The sequence below is a fragment of the Sceloporus occidentalis genome, unplaced genomic scaffold, assembly GCF_023333645.1.
Source record: "Sceloporus occidentalis isolate IW3139 unplaced genomic scaffold, rSceOcc1.0.p SCAF_476, whole genome shotgun sequence".
Taxonomy (NCBI): domain Eukaryota; kingdom Metazoa; phylum Chordata; class Lepidosauria; order Squamata; family Phrynosomatidae; genus Sceloporus; species Sceloporus occidentalis.
The window spans coordinates 97,580-113,155 of NW_028317456.1; the positions used below are offsets into that span (position 1 = coordinate 97,580).

The 15,576-nt window shown below is 46.3% G+C and overlaps 1 protein-coding gene across 1 annotated transcript in view; it reads left to right on the forward strand.

The window, feature by feature from the left end:
• Nucleotides 1–2,353: 2,353 nt before the first annotated feature.
• Nucleotides 2,354–15,576, forward strand: part of LOC149271652 (transcription factor IIIB 90 kDa subunit-like) — a 52,560-nt gene continuing 39,337 nt past the window's right edge. Inside the window, exons 1-3 of the mRNA XM_089507236.1 lie at nt 2,354–2,537; nt 6,401–6,481; nt 8,173–8,346. Of these exons, the coding sequence (XP_089363362.1) occupies nt 2,354–2,537; nt 6,401–6,481; nt 8,173–8,346 (439 nt within the window). The remainder of the gene's footprint in view (nt 2,538–6,400; nt 6,482–8,172; nt 8,347–15,576) is intronic.

The window sequence follows — 15,576 nt, forward strand, 5'->3', positions numbered from 1 at the left end:
CCTCAGCCATAAAGAGCATCATAACCCAGCGCTCGCCTGTCCTGGTCTCGCTGATGCCGTCCCCCAAAGAACGAGCGCAATATCTTTTCCGCCAGCATGAACTTCATCCGAGTGGCCGCTCCGCGCTGGCAGACATCGGCACCTGGCTGGAAACATCCCCTGGCCTGATCCCGCCTCGGTGAGCGGCACTTCTTTACATCTTTATCTATCTCACCTCTATATGTACAGACCCTCAGCCCAACCCCCCCCCTCCAGCTGACTTCAGAACGATTGATCACCTGCACTCAGCACCTGCACAATTATTCCTCCCCAGTAAGTTATCACTCTCCTTATTGATAGGTTGCTCTTACATAAAAAAGAGGGTGAGCCAAAAAAATAGCAGCAAGCCTTAAACTTGTCGGGAATCGCAAGGCGGCTGTCTCAGCAGATACGGGAGCGACTGTCTCCGAGCCAGCTGCTCGAGAATATGACACGGCAAGACGGCGGCGCGGACGCGGCGGGGACTATTCATACCTCACGCTTTTTTCTCCCCATAGGATTGGAATCTTAGGGGAGCCCCTCAAATATTTCAACCCCCACAGCCTCATCCCTTTGGGGGCAGAGGAAGAAGAAGAAGAGGAAGACGCCGGAACGAGGGGTAAATCAAGCTCGGGGTCCTTTCACACGCGCGGCCTGTCTTCGCGTCCCGGGACCGGCCGCCGGAGCACCGTCATTTCCAGAGCCACGACGGTGGCGACGTATTCCGACACTGACGACGACGACCAACCGGGGACATAGAGGACAGCGGATGGCGGCCTATAACAACGCGCCCAATATATCGTTACGGGCTCCTGTAGGTCATCTCTGAATCTTCTCATTAGGAATTAATAAATAGCGATTAATAATTAATAGGTTTTAATAAAATATTATTTCTTACTTTTATTGATACTTTATATTTGTGATTCCAATTTGACTGAGCGCCGCGCATCACCTGCCTCTCCGGGGGGGCCGGATCACCCGACCTGTTGGTGTAAAGAAATCTGTGATACCTGGAGTAATCAGGGGTAACATTCATTGGTTTCCATGGCGACTGATCCATAGTCACCTTTAATTTCCAGGGGGCCAGCAGATTCCGTAGCACTAATATAATAGGGGAGAGTGAGAAGTATAGCGGCCATCAGGTATCCTGGCAGAGAAGGGGACTCTGGTCCTTGGAGCTTACAATCTATTGGGAGGTTTAGGGGTAATAAAACGGGCGGAGAGGGGCTGTTTGGGTGAGAATGATTCGATTGTGGTCGAGGCCATTGACCGTTTGAGTCTGGGAGGGGGGAATAGGTACAGCGGGGTGGGAAGAAGTGATTGGGGTAGGAGAGAGACACAAGTCGTGCGAGGAGAAAAGAGAGCGATAAGGAGAGAGGAGCAGAGCTAATGAGGAGGGGGCAGAAGCCGCCGGAGGGACCGGCACAGTCGGCAGTGATGGGATAAGTGTGACAGGACGGCTGAGGATGGTGGGATCAGGCAGGAGGGCTTTAGGATTCCTCCCGCATTCCCCCGTCTATCGGCCTTTCTTGTTGATATGATGCGCGGCTCAGGATAATACCCGAGGGGCTTTGAAACGCGTTTACGGGGGCGGCGGTGTTTTCTGGTGTTAGCTTCTATAGGGACAGCATTAAAAAAGATGGCAAGATAAGATTTCGGAGCCCTCAGAGGTCTCTTCTTCCATCTGAAGAGGAGACTTCTGAGGTCTGGAAAGCATACTGTACGTAAACTTTGCTTCTCCATTTTCTCTTTGGTCTGTAGACAGAAAATTGACATCCATGCATTCGTTGTCAGGCAGGGATACTACTAGGCTGGCCACCTGGCATACCAGGCTAATGCCCCGAGGGCCGGTGCCTGGCGGCTCTGCTTACTCATGTAGCAGATGCCATCCTCCTGTATGCGTAGGAGGGCCGGGTACACGTGACTCTGTTTAAATTAAGTAAATGTTAATAAAAAAAATAAGTAAATAGAGTTGCCAAAAGTTCCCATTAATCCAACAGCCACTAGAAAACAAATCTAGTGCAAAAGCGCCCCCTTCTGGTCATTCCAGGGCACAGACCTGTAATAGATTTTTTTTCCCACCAACACCATGGCCTCCTGGTATTGGCGACACTTTATCGATGTTATGGGGACGCCTGGCGGCCGCTGCCGGCTGCTGTTCCACTCCGCGCCGCTAGAGGGCGAAGTGAAAAAAAAACCCAAACAGTCCCGGGTTCCCCCGGCTTCGGCGGCTCGCGAGACTTGACTGTTAGTTTGGCAGCAGCGCCGCCGTGTGTGAGGGCCCGGGGGCAGGAGCCGCGATCCCGCGGGCAGGAGCCGGGGGCCAGTAGGCACGATGAGCGGCCGTGTGTGCAAGAACTGCGGCTGCGCAGATATCGATGTGGATGCCGCGCGGGGGGACGCCGTGTGTACGGGCTGCGGCTCGGTGCTGGAGGACAACATTATCGTGTCCGAGGTGCAGTTCGTGGAGAGCGGAGGAGGAGGGTCCTCGGCGGTGGGGCAGTTCGTGTCTTCAGAGTGTGAGTCGGGGCACGGGGTATGGGGGTCTGCGGGGAACGGGCTCATGGGCAAGGGGGGCTGACAGGGTGAGGGTAGTGGGCACAGGGGCCAGTAGTGTGCCGGTGCTTGGCATGGGGCTGGCAGAGTGCTGGGCCTGCCTATGTGGGGCTACTGGGCACATGGGGCCGGAGGTAAGGGGTCAGTGTGCTCAGGCTGTGTACAGGGCTGTCAGTGTTTTGCTTTAGGTGAAGGTGCTGTCAGTGTGCCGGTACTGGGCATGGAGTTTGTATTGTGGCTAATTGGGCTGTCGTTGTGCCGGGTCAGTGCTAGGTACATGACTGGCGCGCGGGTGCTGTGGCGCAGGGGCCGGTGATGCGCGCGGTGCTGTGTACATGGCTGTCAGTGTGTTGGTACAGGGCTGGCATGTTGTGGCGCAGGGGCTGGCGGGGTGCTGAGCAGGTGGGGGCGGTGGTGGGCGCAGGGGCCGGCAGTGCGAGGCGCAGGGGCTGGCGGTGCGTGCGGGTGCTGTGTACACGGCTGGCATGTTGCAGGCAGAGCTCGTTGTGTGTTTAGACTGTGGATAACTCTGTCAGTGTACCGGCTGGCATCGTGCCGGTACTGGGCATGGAGTTCGCAGTTTGTGGGTACCAGGCACAGGGGCTGGCGGTGTGGGTGTATTGGGCTCAGGTGTCGGTGCTGTGCAGGTTCTGGGCACAAGTGTGCTTGGACTGGGTACGTGGTTGGCATTGTGCTGGCAGAGGGTATGGCGGCTGGCAGTGTGCTTGGACTGGGTACATGGCTGGCACTGTGCAGGCAGCGTGTGGGCACGGGGTCATGCGGGGGCAGGTAGCGTGTGGGCACGGGGTGACGTGGGGGCAGGTAGCGTGTGGTTACTATAATAACATTAGTCCAGCATGTTACTCATTTCAAACCGCAGCTTAATGAAGGTTTCAGCGGGACTGACCCGCAGTGCATTTAGGACAGTTAGCTGCTACTCAGTGTTTTCCAGGCCGTGACCGTAATAATTAAAACTATTTATTTGAATTAAGGATTGTTTGTTTTTTTTATTTCATTTTTCTGGGAGACCCTAAACAAACAAACAAACAAACAAACAAACAATGCACAGGAAAAAAGTTTGCAAGAACTTGTGAATGCATCGTTTAACCCTTTAAAGACAACTGACGTGCCAGATAACAATGGCCGTTTTAACATTTCTGCGCTGCTCGTGTTTAGCTGTCGTTTTCTTCTTTCGCGTTTACTGAACCCACACAGGTTATGTATTGTTTTTTCGGCACAAGAATGGCTTTCTTTAGATGGCATTGTTTTGATTTGTATCATATCATTTACCATTAAAAAAAGTATAAAATATGGTGATTTATTTATTTTTTTTTAATTTTTTTTTTAAAGGACTTTTTCTAACTTTTACTTGAAAAATCTTTTACTCATCTATAAAAGGTAATGAAAAAACCTACTAAATAGATTCTACTATTCGCCCTGAGTTTAGAAATACCCAATGTTTTTATGTTTTTTTGCTTTTTTTCTGCACGTTATGGGGCAATAAGTACATTTAGCGCTTTGCTATTTCAAAGCCATTTTTTACAAATCGGGTGATTCTTCCCCCATGTGCCATTTCGGGTATCTTTGAAGCCGGCCCACGCAATTTACCCCATCAAGTCGTATATTTCTGAAAACTAGACACCCCAAATGCTGGTATTTTAACTCTTTCCATGCACTAATTCCACCACCAGTCTTTGTCAAACTTTGTGGTAGTCATTTTTTATTCACACACACATGTATGAATTAACAGGTCCTGGTATATGTCACTATCATAAAACACCCCAATATGTGTTTAGCAACATCTCCTGAGTACAGCGATACCTCACATGAATGATTTTGCCTGACTGTTTGGGGGCAAAAGGGCCACATTTGGGGCATGCGCATTTTTCAATGTTGACCTTTGACATTTGTTGATCCTGTGCCCATGCCCTATTTGGTACATCTTTGAGCCGGGCCATTTCAGTGTGCCCAACAAAACCATATATTTTTGAAAACTAGACACCCCAGGGTATTTTAAATGCTGGTATTTTAACTCTTTGCATGCACACATTTTACCACCAGCGTTTTTTCAAAGTTTGCAGTAGTATTCTTTGTGTATTTTTCCCCCACACACCTACTTTATGTATGAATTTACCTGTTCTGGTACATGTCACTGTCATACAACACCCCAATGTGTGTTCGGTAACATGTCCCGAGTACAGCGATACCCCCACATAAATAGGTTAGTCTAGTTTATGGGGGGCTAAAAGGTCACATTTGGGCAGTTTTCAAATTGGAATTTAAACATGTGGTCACCCCCCCCCCCGGTGTTAATTGGGACATTGTTTAACGAGACCAATTCCATTTACCCCATCAAAACACCCCGTGGGCATTTAACATGCCAGTATTTTAACTTTTAGGAAATTCTCATAAAAATATATTTTTTTAATATACATGTATTTATTTTTTTTGCCTTTTTTATTTTTTACATTTTTTTTGGAACTTGAAGGTTGCCCTATTTTTTTTAAATTTTTTTATTATTTTACTAATCACACTGTGATTAGAAAGCTGGGCTCCATTGACTCGCATGGTTGATTGCAGTACCTGTATTCAACCTGCAAGTGGAGCCAGATTCTCAGGAGGATCTGGAGAGACACCCCTGATAACTCTTTTCAACTTAATTGTTGTTTTTTTTTTAAAGGACGCCGCCATCTTGCAGGTGGCAAAATCACTCGCAGTGGCGCTTGTGACCGCTCTCCGGAGGTAGAATTAGTGCATGGAGATTATTAAAGTACCAGCGTCTGAAATACCCCGGGGTGTCTAGTCTTTAAAAATATATAGTTTGATGGGGTAAATTGAAAAGGCCGGCTTCAAAGATTTCTCAAATAAGACATGGGGGCAGAATTACAAAATAAAAAAAAAAGTTTTTTAAATAACGATACGCTACCTGTACTAATTTCCCTATAACTAGCAAAAAGCATAAAAACATTGTGTATTTCTAAAATCAAGACAAATTAATCAATTTAGCAGTTTTTTTTTCATTAGCTTTTGTAGAATATTTGCCAAATAAGTCATAATTCACCATATATATTTTTTTTTTATATAGTCAATCCGTTATGATCAAAATAATAAGGAAGCCCTTCACGCCCTGAAAAGAAAAAAAATAATCTGTGTGGGTTCATTAAATAAGAGAGAATAAAATGACAGCTAAACACCCCAAAAATGTTACAACAGCCATCGTCACAAAGGGTGCAATAAACAAATAAGTAAAAAATCTGTCCTTTATAAGGGGTTAAATTGATTGGGGGGAGAATCTGTAGCTTCGGAGCTGTCACTGTTCTCCATGATACTTCAATTGAAATAATTTGGAGCGCTTTCTGCGCATGCACACGTTAGGGGTTAGGTCTGATATGTTTATTATTTCAAGGTATTGATTTGTCCATTTTTTTTTATTTTTTTTTTAAGTGGCCCCCTTACTGTTCTGCAGTATGTTCTGGTGTCACCAGGGGGCAGTATTCCTCCATAATTCCATCAGTTTACAGACTTCCGCTGTCACTCTGCGGCTCAACCGACTGCTAAAAATATTACTCAATATATTATTAAATATTAATATCTTTAATTATATATATATTCTAGCCGATAATGTTTAATCGTTATTAAAGATATATATTTTTGTGTGAATGCTCCATGGAGAGACGTTTAACCCCCTCCACGTCGCATAGCGTCAGCGAATCGCACATCAGTGCTGAATTTAAGGTTCTGGGTCTATGTATGAACAGCACATATGGATTAACGGAACCCGCTCCCTGTTTTCTAATAGTTTTTCCTCCCCGTCTCTCTCTTGCAGGTACCGGTAAAAGTCTGACTATCGCTGGAGGTTTTCACACCAACGTGGGGAAGGAGTCCCGAGCACAAACTCTCCAAAATGGTACTTAACCCCTTACTAGCTGACTCCTTACGTTTATTATATTTATTGTCGTTTGTCTCCTTAATATCTTATATGATGGCTTTTTTTAGGGGGGGGGTCATTTATTTTCTTGTAAAATGTGCTCCGCTGAGTTCTGTTTGTGTATTTAAAATGTTTCAGCTGCGAAAAACGTTGATTCACCGGCCTGGGAAATAAATCAGTTTAACCCCCGCCGTCTAGTCGCCCGTTTCTCCTGCTGTAAAGACTCAAACCTTAATCAGTCGTTCAGGAGCCGTATGTCTATCCCATGCATGTTTAATCCCCTCGCTGTATTACCCTCTACCACTTCTGCTGGGAGGCTGTTCCACTCATCTACCACCCTCTCAGTAAAGAAAACTTCCGTTCCATCTCAGTCTCTGATCCTCTAGTGTTAGATTCCGGTCTCTTGCTGTAACCTCCTTTATGTATGTAAAGTCTCTCTCCCGGCGGCTTGAGGTTGGCTCGGAACCGGCCGCCGGCGTAATAATAACTCCAGAGACCCAGCGGGGATTCTGCGGACGGAGCCCAGAAGGAATCTCGGTTGTTAGCGGCTGCTCTTGGCAGTTACGGCAGGAATGTGCGTTTCTCTCCAGTTGTTGTGGCTTTAAAAATAGCTACTTTTATATTTAGAGCGGTTTATTGGCTCTGCTCGCGGTTGCCCCGGTATTTTCTTCCAAATCCCTCTGGGGCGGGGGGGGGGGGATTCGCGGAGTCTGGAATTTCTAGCGCCCGGTCTTTTCATTGTAAATAACATTTTATTCAATTTTGTCGTTTTTTGTGTCTTTTTCTTAACCTTTGTGACGGTAAAAGAGCACGTGGCGGTTAAAGAGTTAAGGTTCTTGAAGCCTGCTGATCGTATTTAACCCTTTCTTGCGAAGGGCCATTTCTGTCTTCCTTTTAATCACGGTGCTGGGCAAAAAGGAGTTAATTCACATGTTTTTGGGGGGTGTCTAGTATAGAAAGGCCGATGCGGTTTTAAAGCTGCCCTTGAAGAAGCCTCCGATGGGGCGATTACTAGCGTATGGGCGCGACTGTATATACGACGGCGCTATATATATATATATATATATATATATATATATATATATATATATATAATATTAATAATAATAACACTGTCGCTGAGGTTGTAATGGCTTGGTGTATTTACGGCACCCACTTTGTGTTTAGTGTCGACAGATACACCCAGATATTTTTTTTGGGTGTTAAATGGACCCTTTTGGGGTTAAATGTTGTTTTATGCAGCTTTCAGATGGACTCTTATTATTAATTATTTATTAAATCCATTCCTCTGCATTTTCAGCGCTCCCCAATCGCCCTGTTTAGGTGTTTGTTCCCCTCGTGAATATTCTCCGCGCGCCTCCAAAACACTCACTCCTTCCCTCTACACTCTGGAATTTAAATATTTGCCCCACAAATACCATGTTTTTTTTTTTTTAATAATTAAAACCCTTTTTTTTTTTTTTTTAATAAATTTTTTTTTTTTTTACGTGAGCTTAAAGTCAGAATTAGATTTCAATAATTTAACCCCCCAAAAATTCAGAATGTTACAAAATATACATTTTATGGAGAGAAAGCCCGTTACGCCGGGGGATTGGAATACGATGCAGTATAATGGATCCCCCAACCTGCTTCTAAAACGTAATCATTTCAGTAAAATTTTTATCTTTCAGGAAAGAAACATATTCATAACTTGGGGGTCCAGCTGCAGCTCAACAAACATTGTCTGGACACGGCCTTCAACTTTTTCAAAATGGCCGTCAGCAAACATCTTACCCGCGGCCGGAAGATGACCCACGTTATAGCCGCCTGCCTCTACCTGGTCTGCCGGACAGAGGGGACGCCGCGTATCCTTTCCCACAATCTAGGGGGTTTCAGGAAAAAATATATATGAATGTTAGATGGAAATTTGTTGTCGGCTCAAACACCACACTGAGCTGATGCTTTACGGCGATGCTAATGAAGTCCCTTCCTCCATAGACTTTCATTAGTCGGAGAGTCCGACAGCAGTATGGTAAGGAGTCGGGGTGTTTAGTAGATTGGGGTTCATATAACAGAGCGAGAATCATACAAATGGCTAAAATGCAGCTCCCCGAAAACATTATATTATGGGGCAAAAAGTAAGAAAAAAAGAAAACAAAGAAAAAAAAAGCAATATTTTTGGAACGTTTTTTTTATATCATCCTAGAAAAAAACAAAAAAAAACTGGGTGAGAGGCTCCCCTCCACAGTGTTGCGGAGCTGAAAATAAACTTAGATTTTCTAACAGAATGTATTATTTTTGGGTGACGAGCCAAACTTTCTAGGTTTTTTAATGACTAGTGGCACATTGTGACTCGGCTGCTGGGGCTGGAATGATTTTACGGAGTGACTTGGTTGTCCCTGTAGTTTGACTCGGTCCCGGTTGCCCTGGTCTGATAGCTGTGAGTGAGAACTTCCGATGTTCTATCGCTCGCGGTCTGGAAATGCTGTTCTGCGAGCCGCGTGGCTTCGCTTTTGTTTTCCTCCATACATTACAGACCCAATTTGGCTCATTTAAAACCCGCGGCTCGCCTCTCCCAGACATTCTCTGAATGCCTTTTGACCAGCAGCGGCTTTATGACATTGTGTGAGTGCCCTCGCCTGGACTCGCATTCCTCCAGAGATTATTACCCCCTCCGCTGTCACTCTGTCCCTTCTCTTAGGGTTAATTGGTCTTTTTTGTTACTCAGATGCAGTGGTGGTCCGTTCTCCCCCCTGAGATGTCCTGAGATTCCTAGGTGGGCTCTAGAATAGTACAGCCCGATTCTTCCTTCTGTGCCCAAAGTGACAAATCTATTATCACCCAAGTGGATGGATACTTCTACTTTTTTTTTTTTTGATTAAGAGATTGCCAGATAAATAGAACAGCCTCCCAGCAGAAGTGGTAGAGGGTAATACAGTGAGGGTATTAAACATGCATGGGATGGACATACGGCTCCTGAATCTAAGACGAGACCAACGGCTGATTAAGGTTTGAGTCTTTACAGCAGGAGAAACGGGCGACTAGACGGGGGCCGGATTGGGCCGATCTGCCAGCAGGTTCTGGGTTTCTGTGACTCATCAGATAACATTTAAATATGTTGAAAAAAATCATTCTTCGCACAGCAGTCAATGCGTACGAAACCAACCAGAAACATTAAACATTATACTCAGAAACGATCAATAATTCAATGGATTGCAGCCCTAGCAAAATCCGTGCTAACGCTTTAAGGCAGGCGATAGAACGATATTAATGATTTATCACTCCCATCACTCCTGTGCCCCAATGGCCCTTTATCACTCCCATCACTCCTGTGCCCCAATGGCCCTTTATCACTCCCATCACTCCTGTGCCCCAATGGCCCTTTATCACTCCCATCACTCCTGTGCCCCAATGGCCCTTTATCACTCCCATCACTCCTGTGCCCCAATGGCCCTTTATCACTCCCATCACTCCTGTGCCCCAATGGCCCTTTATCACTCCCATCACTCCTGTGCCCCAATGGCCCTTTATCACTCCCATCACTCCTGTGCCCCAATGGCCCTTTATCACTCCCATCACTCCTGTGCCCCAATGGCCCTTTATCACTCCCATCACTCCTGTGCCCCAATGGCCCTTTATCACTCCCATCACTCCTGTGCCCCAATGGCCCTTTATCACTCCCATCACTCCTGTGCCCCAATGGCCCTTTATCACTCCCATCACTCCTGTGCCCCAATGGCCCTTTATCACTCCCATCACTCCTGTGCCCCAATGGCCCTTTATCACTCCCATCACTCCTGTGTTCCAATGGCCCTTTATCACTCCCATCACTCCTGTGTTCCAATGGCACGTTGTGTTAAAGGGATAATTGGTGGTTAGAAACCCTTTTTGTCCTCACTAAGTGACCCCAAACTTTTGAGCGGTGGGGAACGTGATTGCCGGAAATGTTGCCGTGGTTTCCCTTTGTGTGTTTTTTTTGTGTTGATTTTATGAACAGATGTCTGATGGAACGGGTCAGACAAGTCCTTGGATGCGAGAAATGAATAATGTATGAGACGATAAGGCTTTCTGCCGTCTAGAGATGCGATCGCTGCAACAAACGTGTTTTTAACCCTTTCACAGCCGCCCTCAGCCCCGCGCAGGTGCAAGGAAAAGGGTGATGGGGTGGAGAGGAGGAAACCGCTTTTAGCGACTCTCCTAATTACCCCTCGGATTATTAGTTTATTTTTTTTGATCATTTTACACGTTTTGAAGCGGTTCTCCCTCTTCCGCTGCTCCGTTCGCCATCTCCCCGTGATTTTCGTCGTCGTCTTCTCTTTAAATGCCCGTTTTGGCGATTAACGTTTTCACGCGTCGCTCGCGAGGCCGCGATGGAGCCATCTTTGTGATCGGCGCAGATGTTGTGTAATCCTCCGCCGCGTCGGCACCGTCCTCGCTTCAGTCTTTGCGGGGGTGGAGTGGGCGCGCTGACACGGCGGACCCCCCACGCTTATCACGTCCCTGTGAGTATCGCTGGATGGGGAATTTAGTGAAATAAATGAAATTGATATTTATAGCTTTTTGGGGGGAGGGAGGAGCTGATGGGAAAAACACATTTAACCCTAAAATGGATTTTTATTATCCTATGGATGGATTACTGAACCGTTCCTCTTTCTGACTTCTCTGTATGTTACGAAGGGCCGATGCTGGGGAGCTTCCTCGGATAGGCTGTGCTGGCCCTTTGTAATGTATAGCTGGCCGATCTCGTCCCTGACCACGGTTCTGACATCAATCTTAGTAGGAATGCGAATTTGCATGATACCTGTATTCAAGCAGGGATAACCACTTGCCTTCAGCACACTTCAAAGTGACGACTACTACGAGGTCTTCATAGCTGGTCTGTGATCAGGAAAGAAAATTTGTCAAAAAGTGTGACTTTCTGACCCAACTTATTAAACGTTTGCCATTTAAAGGGCAATCTTCAGTTCTCGCTGCCGCCTGCGCCTTCCGGCAGAGCGATTCCTGCCTCTGACCTGCTTTTAACGCTCCTTCCAAGACCTCTCGCTTCTTGGCTCGCCGAGACGGGTAGGTAAATGGTGTGTTTGGCCCGTGCAATACGGCAGCTTCTGTGCGTCGGGCAAAAAAAATTAGCCACAGGCCCTGCTTTATTTCCTCTCTTTCAGAGCCTCGCACACTCTAGAGAACGTGGACATTGTTCTTTGTGCCGCAGAGGCCCCCGCCCTGCTTTGTTTCCTGTTGATTCGGCTCCCCGGGCTCCGGGACGCAGAGCTTTCCAGGTGTCGGTGATTTGCTTTCTAGAGCTTGCGATCTCGTGTAACCATAGTGCGTGTTTGAGGAGTAATGCGCGGATATCAGCCGTTTGTATGATTCTCGCTCTGTTATCTGAGCCCCGATCTACTAAACAAACACCCCAACTCCTTATACTGTCTGTGGGGAACAATAGAATGGCTCAGTCTTAATCACCCAGCTGGACTCTCTGACTTATGAAAATCTATGGAGGAAGGGACTTCATTAGCATCGCCATAAAGCATCAGCTCAGTGTGGTGTTTGAGCCAGGAAAGTCACCCAAAATATCACACGACTGACAGGTCTACAGATTTATTGGAATAAAATGAGATAAAACCAGGTTTTTTTCCATACTTTGATGCTGGGCATTCTGATCAAGCGGAAGAAAATGCCCGTTTTCCGTGGGATTTAACTTTTAACAGAAAACTTCATTAGCTCCGCTAAAAAGCAATTCGCACCCTGTTTGTGTGTAAAGGGAGTTTAAATATCACATGACTGCCTGCAATGGCAACAGCGAATGTGAAGACTGTCCGAGGAATGCGAAGGCGTCCCTTTCACTGCTCCTCCTTCTCTGTTTAATTTAAAAACCAAAACATTTTCCCTGGGATTCCCCGTTTATTATTCTCCTTCTCCGGGGCCGAGAAACGCTTTCTGGCTGCCACTGCTAACGCTCCATGATGTGTGACGTGTTGCGTTGCCCCGTGTTGCACCGCGTTGCCCCGTGTGGCGTGTTGCCCCGTGTTGCACCGCGTTGCCCCGTGTTGCACCGCGTTGCCCCGTGTTGTGTTGCCCCGTGTTGCACCGCGTTGCCCCGTGTGGCGTGTTGCCCCGTGTTGCACCGCGTTGCCCCGTGTTGCACCGCGTTGCCCCGTGTTGTGTTGCCCCGTGTTGCACCGCGTTGCCCCGTGTTGCACCGCGTTGCCCCGTGTGGCGTGTTGCCCCGTGTTGTGTTGCCCCGTGTTGCGACGCGTTGTTTGCGCTGCATTCCTTTACGTTTTCTTGGATAAACAAATTTATTTACTTGGTTTTTAAGCAACGCAAACAATTGGCAAGCTGTAAAAACCACAATGTTTTGCATTCGCGCGGATTGGTGGGAAATGCAAGTAACTTGAATAACAAAGATCTTATCCGTCTTGCTTATGAATACAATGTAACAAAGATAACGACTTTACAATCCCCGGCTTCCTTCCACAGGATCCTTCGCGCATGTTATTACATCTGCTTCTTCTATACTTCCATCGCCCTATATATATATATATATATATATATATATATATATATATATATATATATAAATTACACACATACATATATATATATATATATATATGCGTGTGTGTGTATATGAATGTGTATATAGGGTGTGTATGTGTATATATATATATATATATATATATATATATATATATATATATATATATATATATATATATATATATATATATATATATATATATATATATATATACACACACACTCATATATATACACACCCTGTCACCCTGTAGCTTGGCTGCTATGTTTAATCTGTATACCCCGAGGATCATGGGAGTTGTAGTTTTAGTTGGCGGCGTACAGGCTGTAGGAATAATTAATGCCGTTAAATATCACACTAATTACCCGATATTAACGCGTTCGAATGAAGGCTCCGAGCTTTTCTTTCGAGATATTTTATCCGTGACCCGCAGATCTCATTAGTTTGGGTCTGATTATCTTAACAGCTTTGGCTCCGTACAGCAGGTCTGTGGCATCCGAGACGGTGAAAAGTGTCGGCCAACAGACTCGGCTTTTGTATCTCGCCTTTCCTGGGGGTTGGGAGAATTAATGATTTTTTCACGCACCGTTTGCCCTTTGCAGCCGTTGGGGCGCCGGCTCATGTATGTGAATTTGGGTTAAGATACCCGTTGGGGGGGGGATCTGGGGGGGGGGGTTGCGGGTTATCGGAAAGATTTCCTAAAGCCGAGTTTCTCAAACGAGTCGTCGGTTCCTTCCCAGCGGTGCAGCTTTCAGGATCTCCCTAGATAAGCTGGGTAGACCAATCAGCTTCTGCCTTCAGCCTCACGTTACGCCTCCTCCTTTCCTGTGGATTAACCTCAGAGCTGCGCCTTTTAAAGATAACTGAAGTCTGGACTCCTGGCTGTTTGTTGTTATCTCCTAAGTTGAGTTTCGACTGAATTGCCGTGAAATATTTAGTTTTTTTTATAAAAACAGAAGTTTCATAAAATTTCCCGGTTGATTTTCTGCGCTTTTTGTAAAAACTTTCAGATGCAAAGCCGTAAAGTGAGCTCATGCTTGGGTTTGTAGCAGAGAGGAAGCCGGTTTTGATCACAGATACAGACAACGATAGATCGGGGGATCCGAAACGACCCAAATCCAGTACGTTGGCACAAATCCCGCGCCAGCTGTCTCCGATCTCATCCGGGTTAGTTTGAGCTCTGGTGTTAGTGCGGTCCGGTTGCCATCCTCTGTTCCGGTTGCCCATCCTCTGTTCCGGTTGCCCATCCTCTGTTCCGGTTGCCCATCCTCATCTCTCTTCTGCCGATTTTTTACATACTTTCGAAGATCAAATCCTTTCTTGAGCAGTTTAAAGGAAGTTAATTCCAAACATTAAACGGCTCATATCCTGTATGAACAGCCTGTTTATCATCTAATTACCTAACCGGCTAAATCTTAGTCTGCATCGGGTGGATCCATTAATCACAGAGAAAGTCCTGATTAGGTCTCAAGTAGGAACTCAGCTGCCGGCGCCAACTTGCCCAGCTTTACCTGGCATTTCATAGGAGATCCTGAAAGCTCCTGCTGTTGGGCGTATGGAGGCTTGAAGCCAAGGGTCCTTGTTTTAATGTGAACCGGACTTTTGTGTAGGAGAACGGAACAAAGTCCTGAGCAGCCCCACCGGTGCAGAATGCATAGTAAAGTAAACCTGCTAGGGAAACAAAATAGTAAAGTAAACCTGCTAGGGAACCAATAAAATCACACATCTTAAGGGGAAGCTGCAGCAGATAACTGGCAAGGAAGCATTCCTGTTGGGATCAACCGGATCCCTTTTTGTACATGCGTGCCACGGGGTCTTGTAAGACCCGTTTGAACTCTTGCGAGAGCTGGCGGCTGGACGCAGGTAAGTATAATGCGCATGCACAGTGGCAAGCAGGAGGTCGAAAGCATTTCCTACAAGTGTAAGAATTGGGACGCAGGGAATGGCGGCTAAATGCATATGGAGGGGTTTCAGCTGACCCCTTCACTTGTCGTTCAGCGAGACAAAGGCCGGCTTTCAGGCGCTGGGCGTTCCTCCAGAGAGATCCGGGACGGAGCAGGAGAAAGTCTTCTCTTGATTATTAGTAATGCGTCTGTGATTTGCAGCCGACCCCGTAGGTTATAAGAAAGCGAATGAATGAGCCTGTGTGTGTGATACGAGGGAAACCTGTCCTTATCAGCCTAAAGCCCCCGTACTGTTTATACAAGAGTTACACGGAATAACCGCGTCTGAAAGCGAAGCCAAATCATTCCGAATTTAAAGGGGAACTCACGCCAAATCTAATTATCAGATTATACATGTTTCAAAAATATTGAAAAACAGTTAATATAATGACTGCATGTCAGCCGTTTGTATGATTCTCGCTCTGTTATCTGATCCCCGATCTACTAAACACCCTGACTCCTTATCATACTGCCTGTGGGAAATAATAGAATGGCTCAGTCTTAATCACCCAGCCGGACTCTCTGACTAATGAAAGTCTATGGAGGAACTGACTTCATTAGGATTGCCATAAAGCATCAGCTCAGTGTGGTGTTTTGAGCCAAGATCCGTC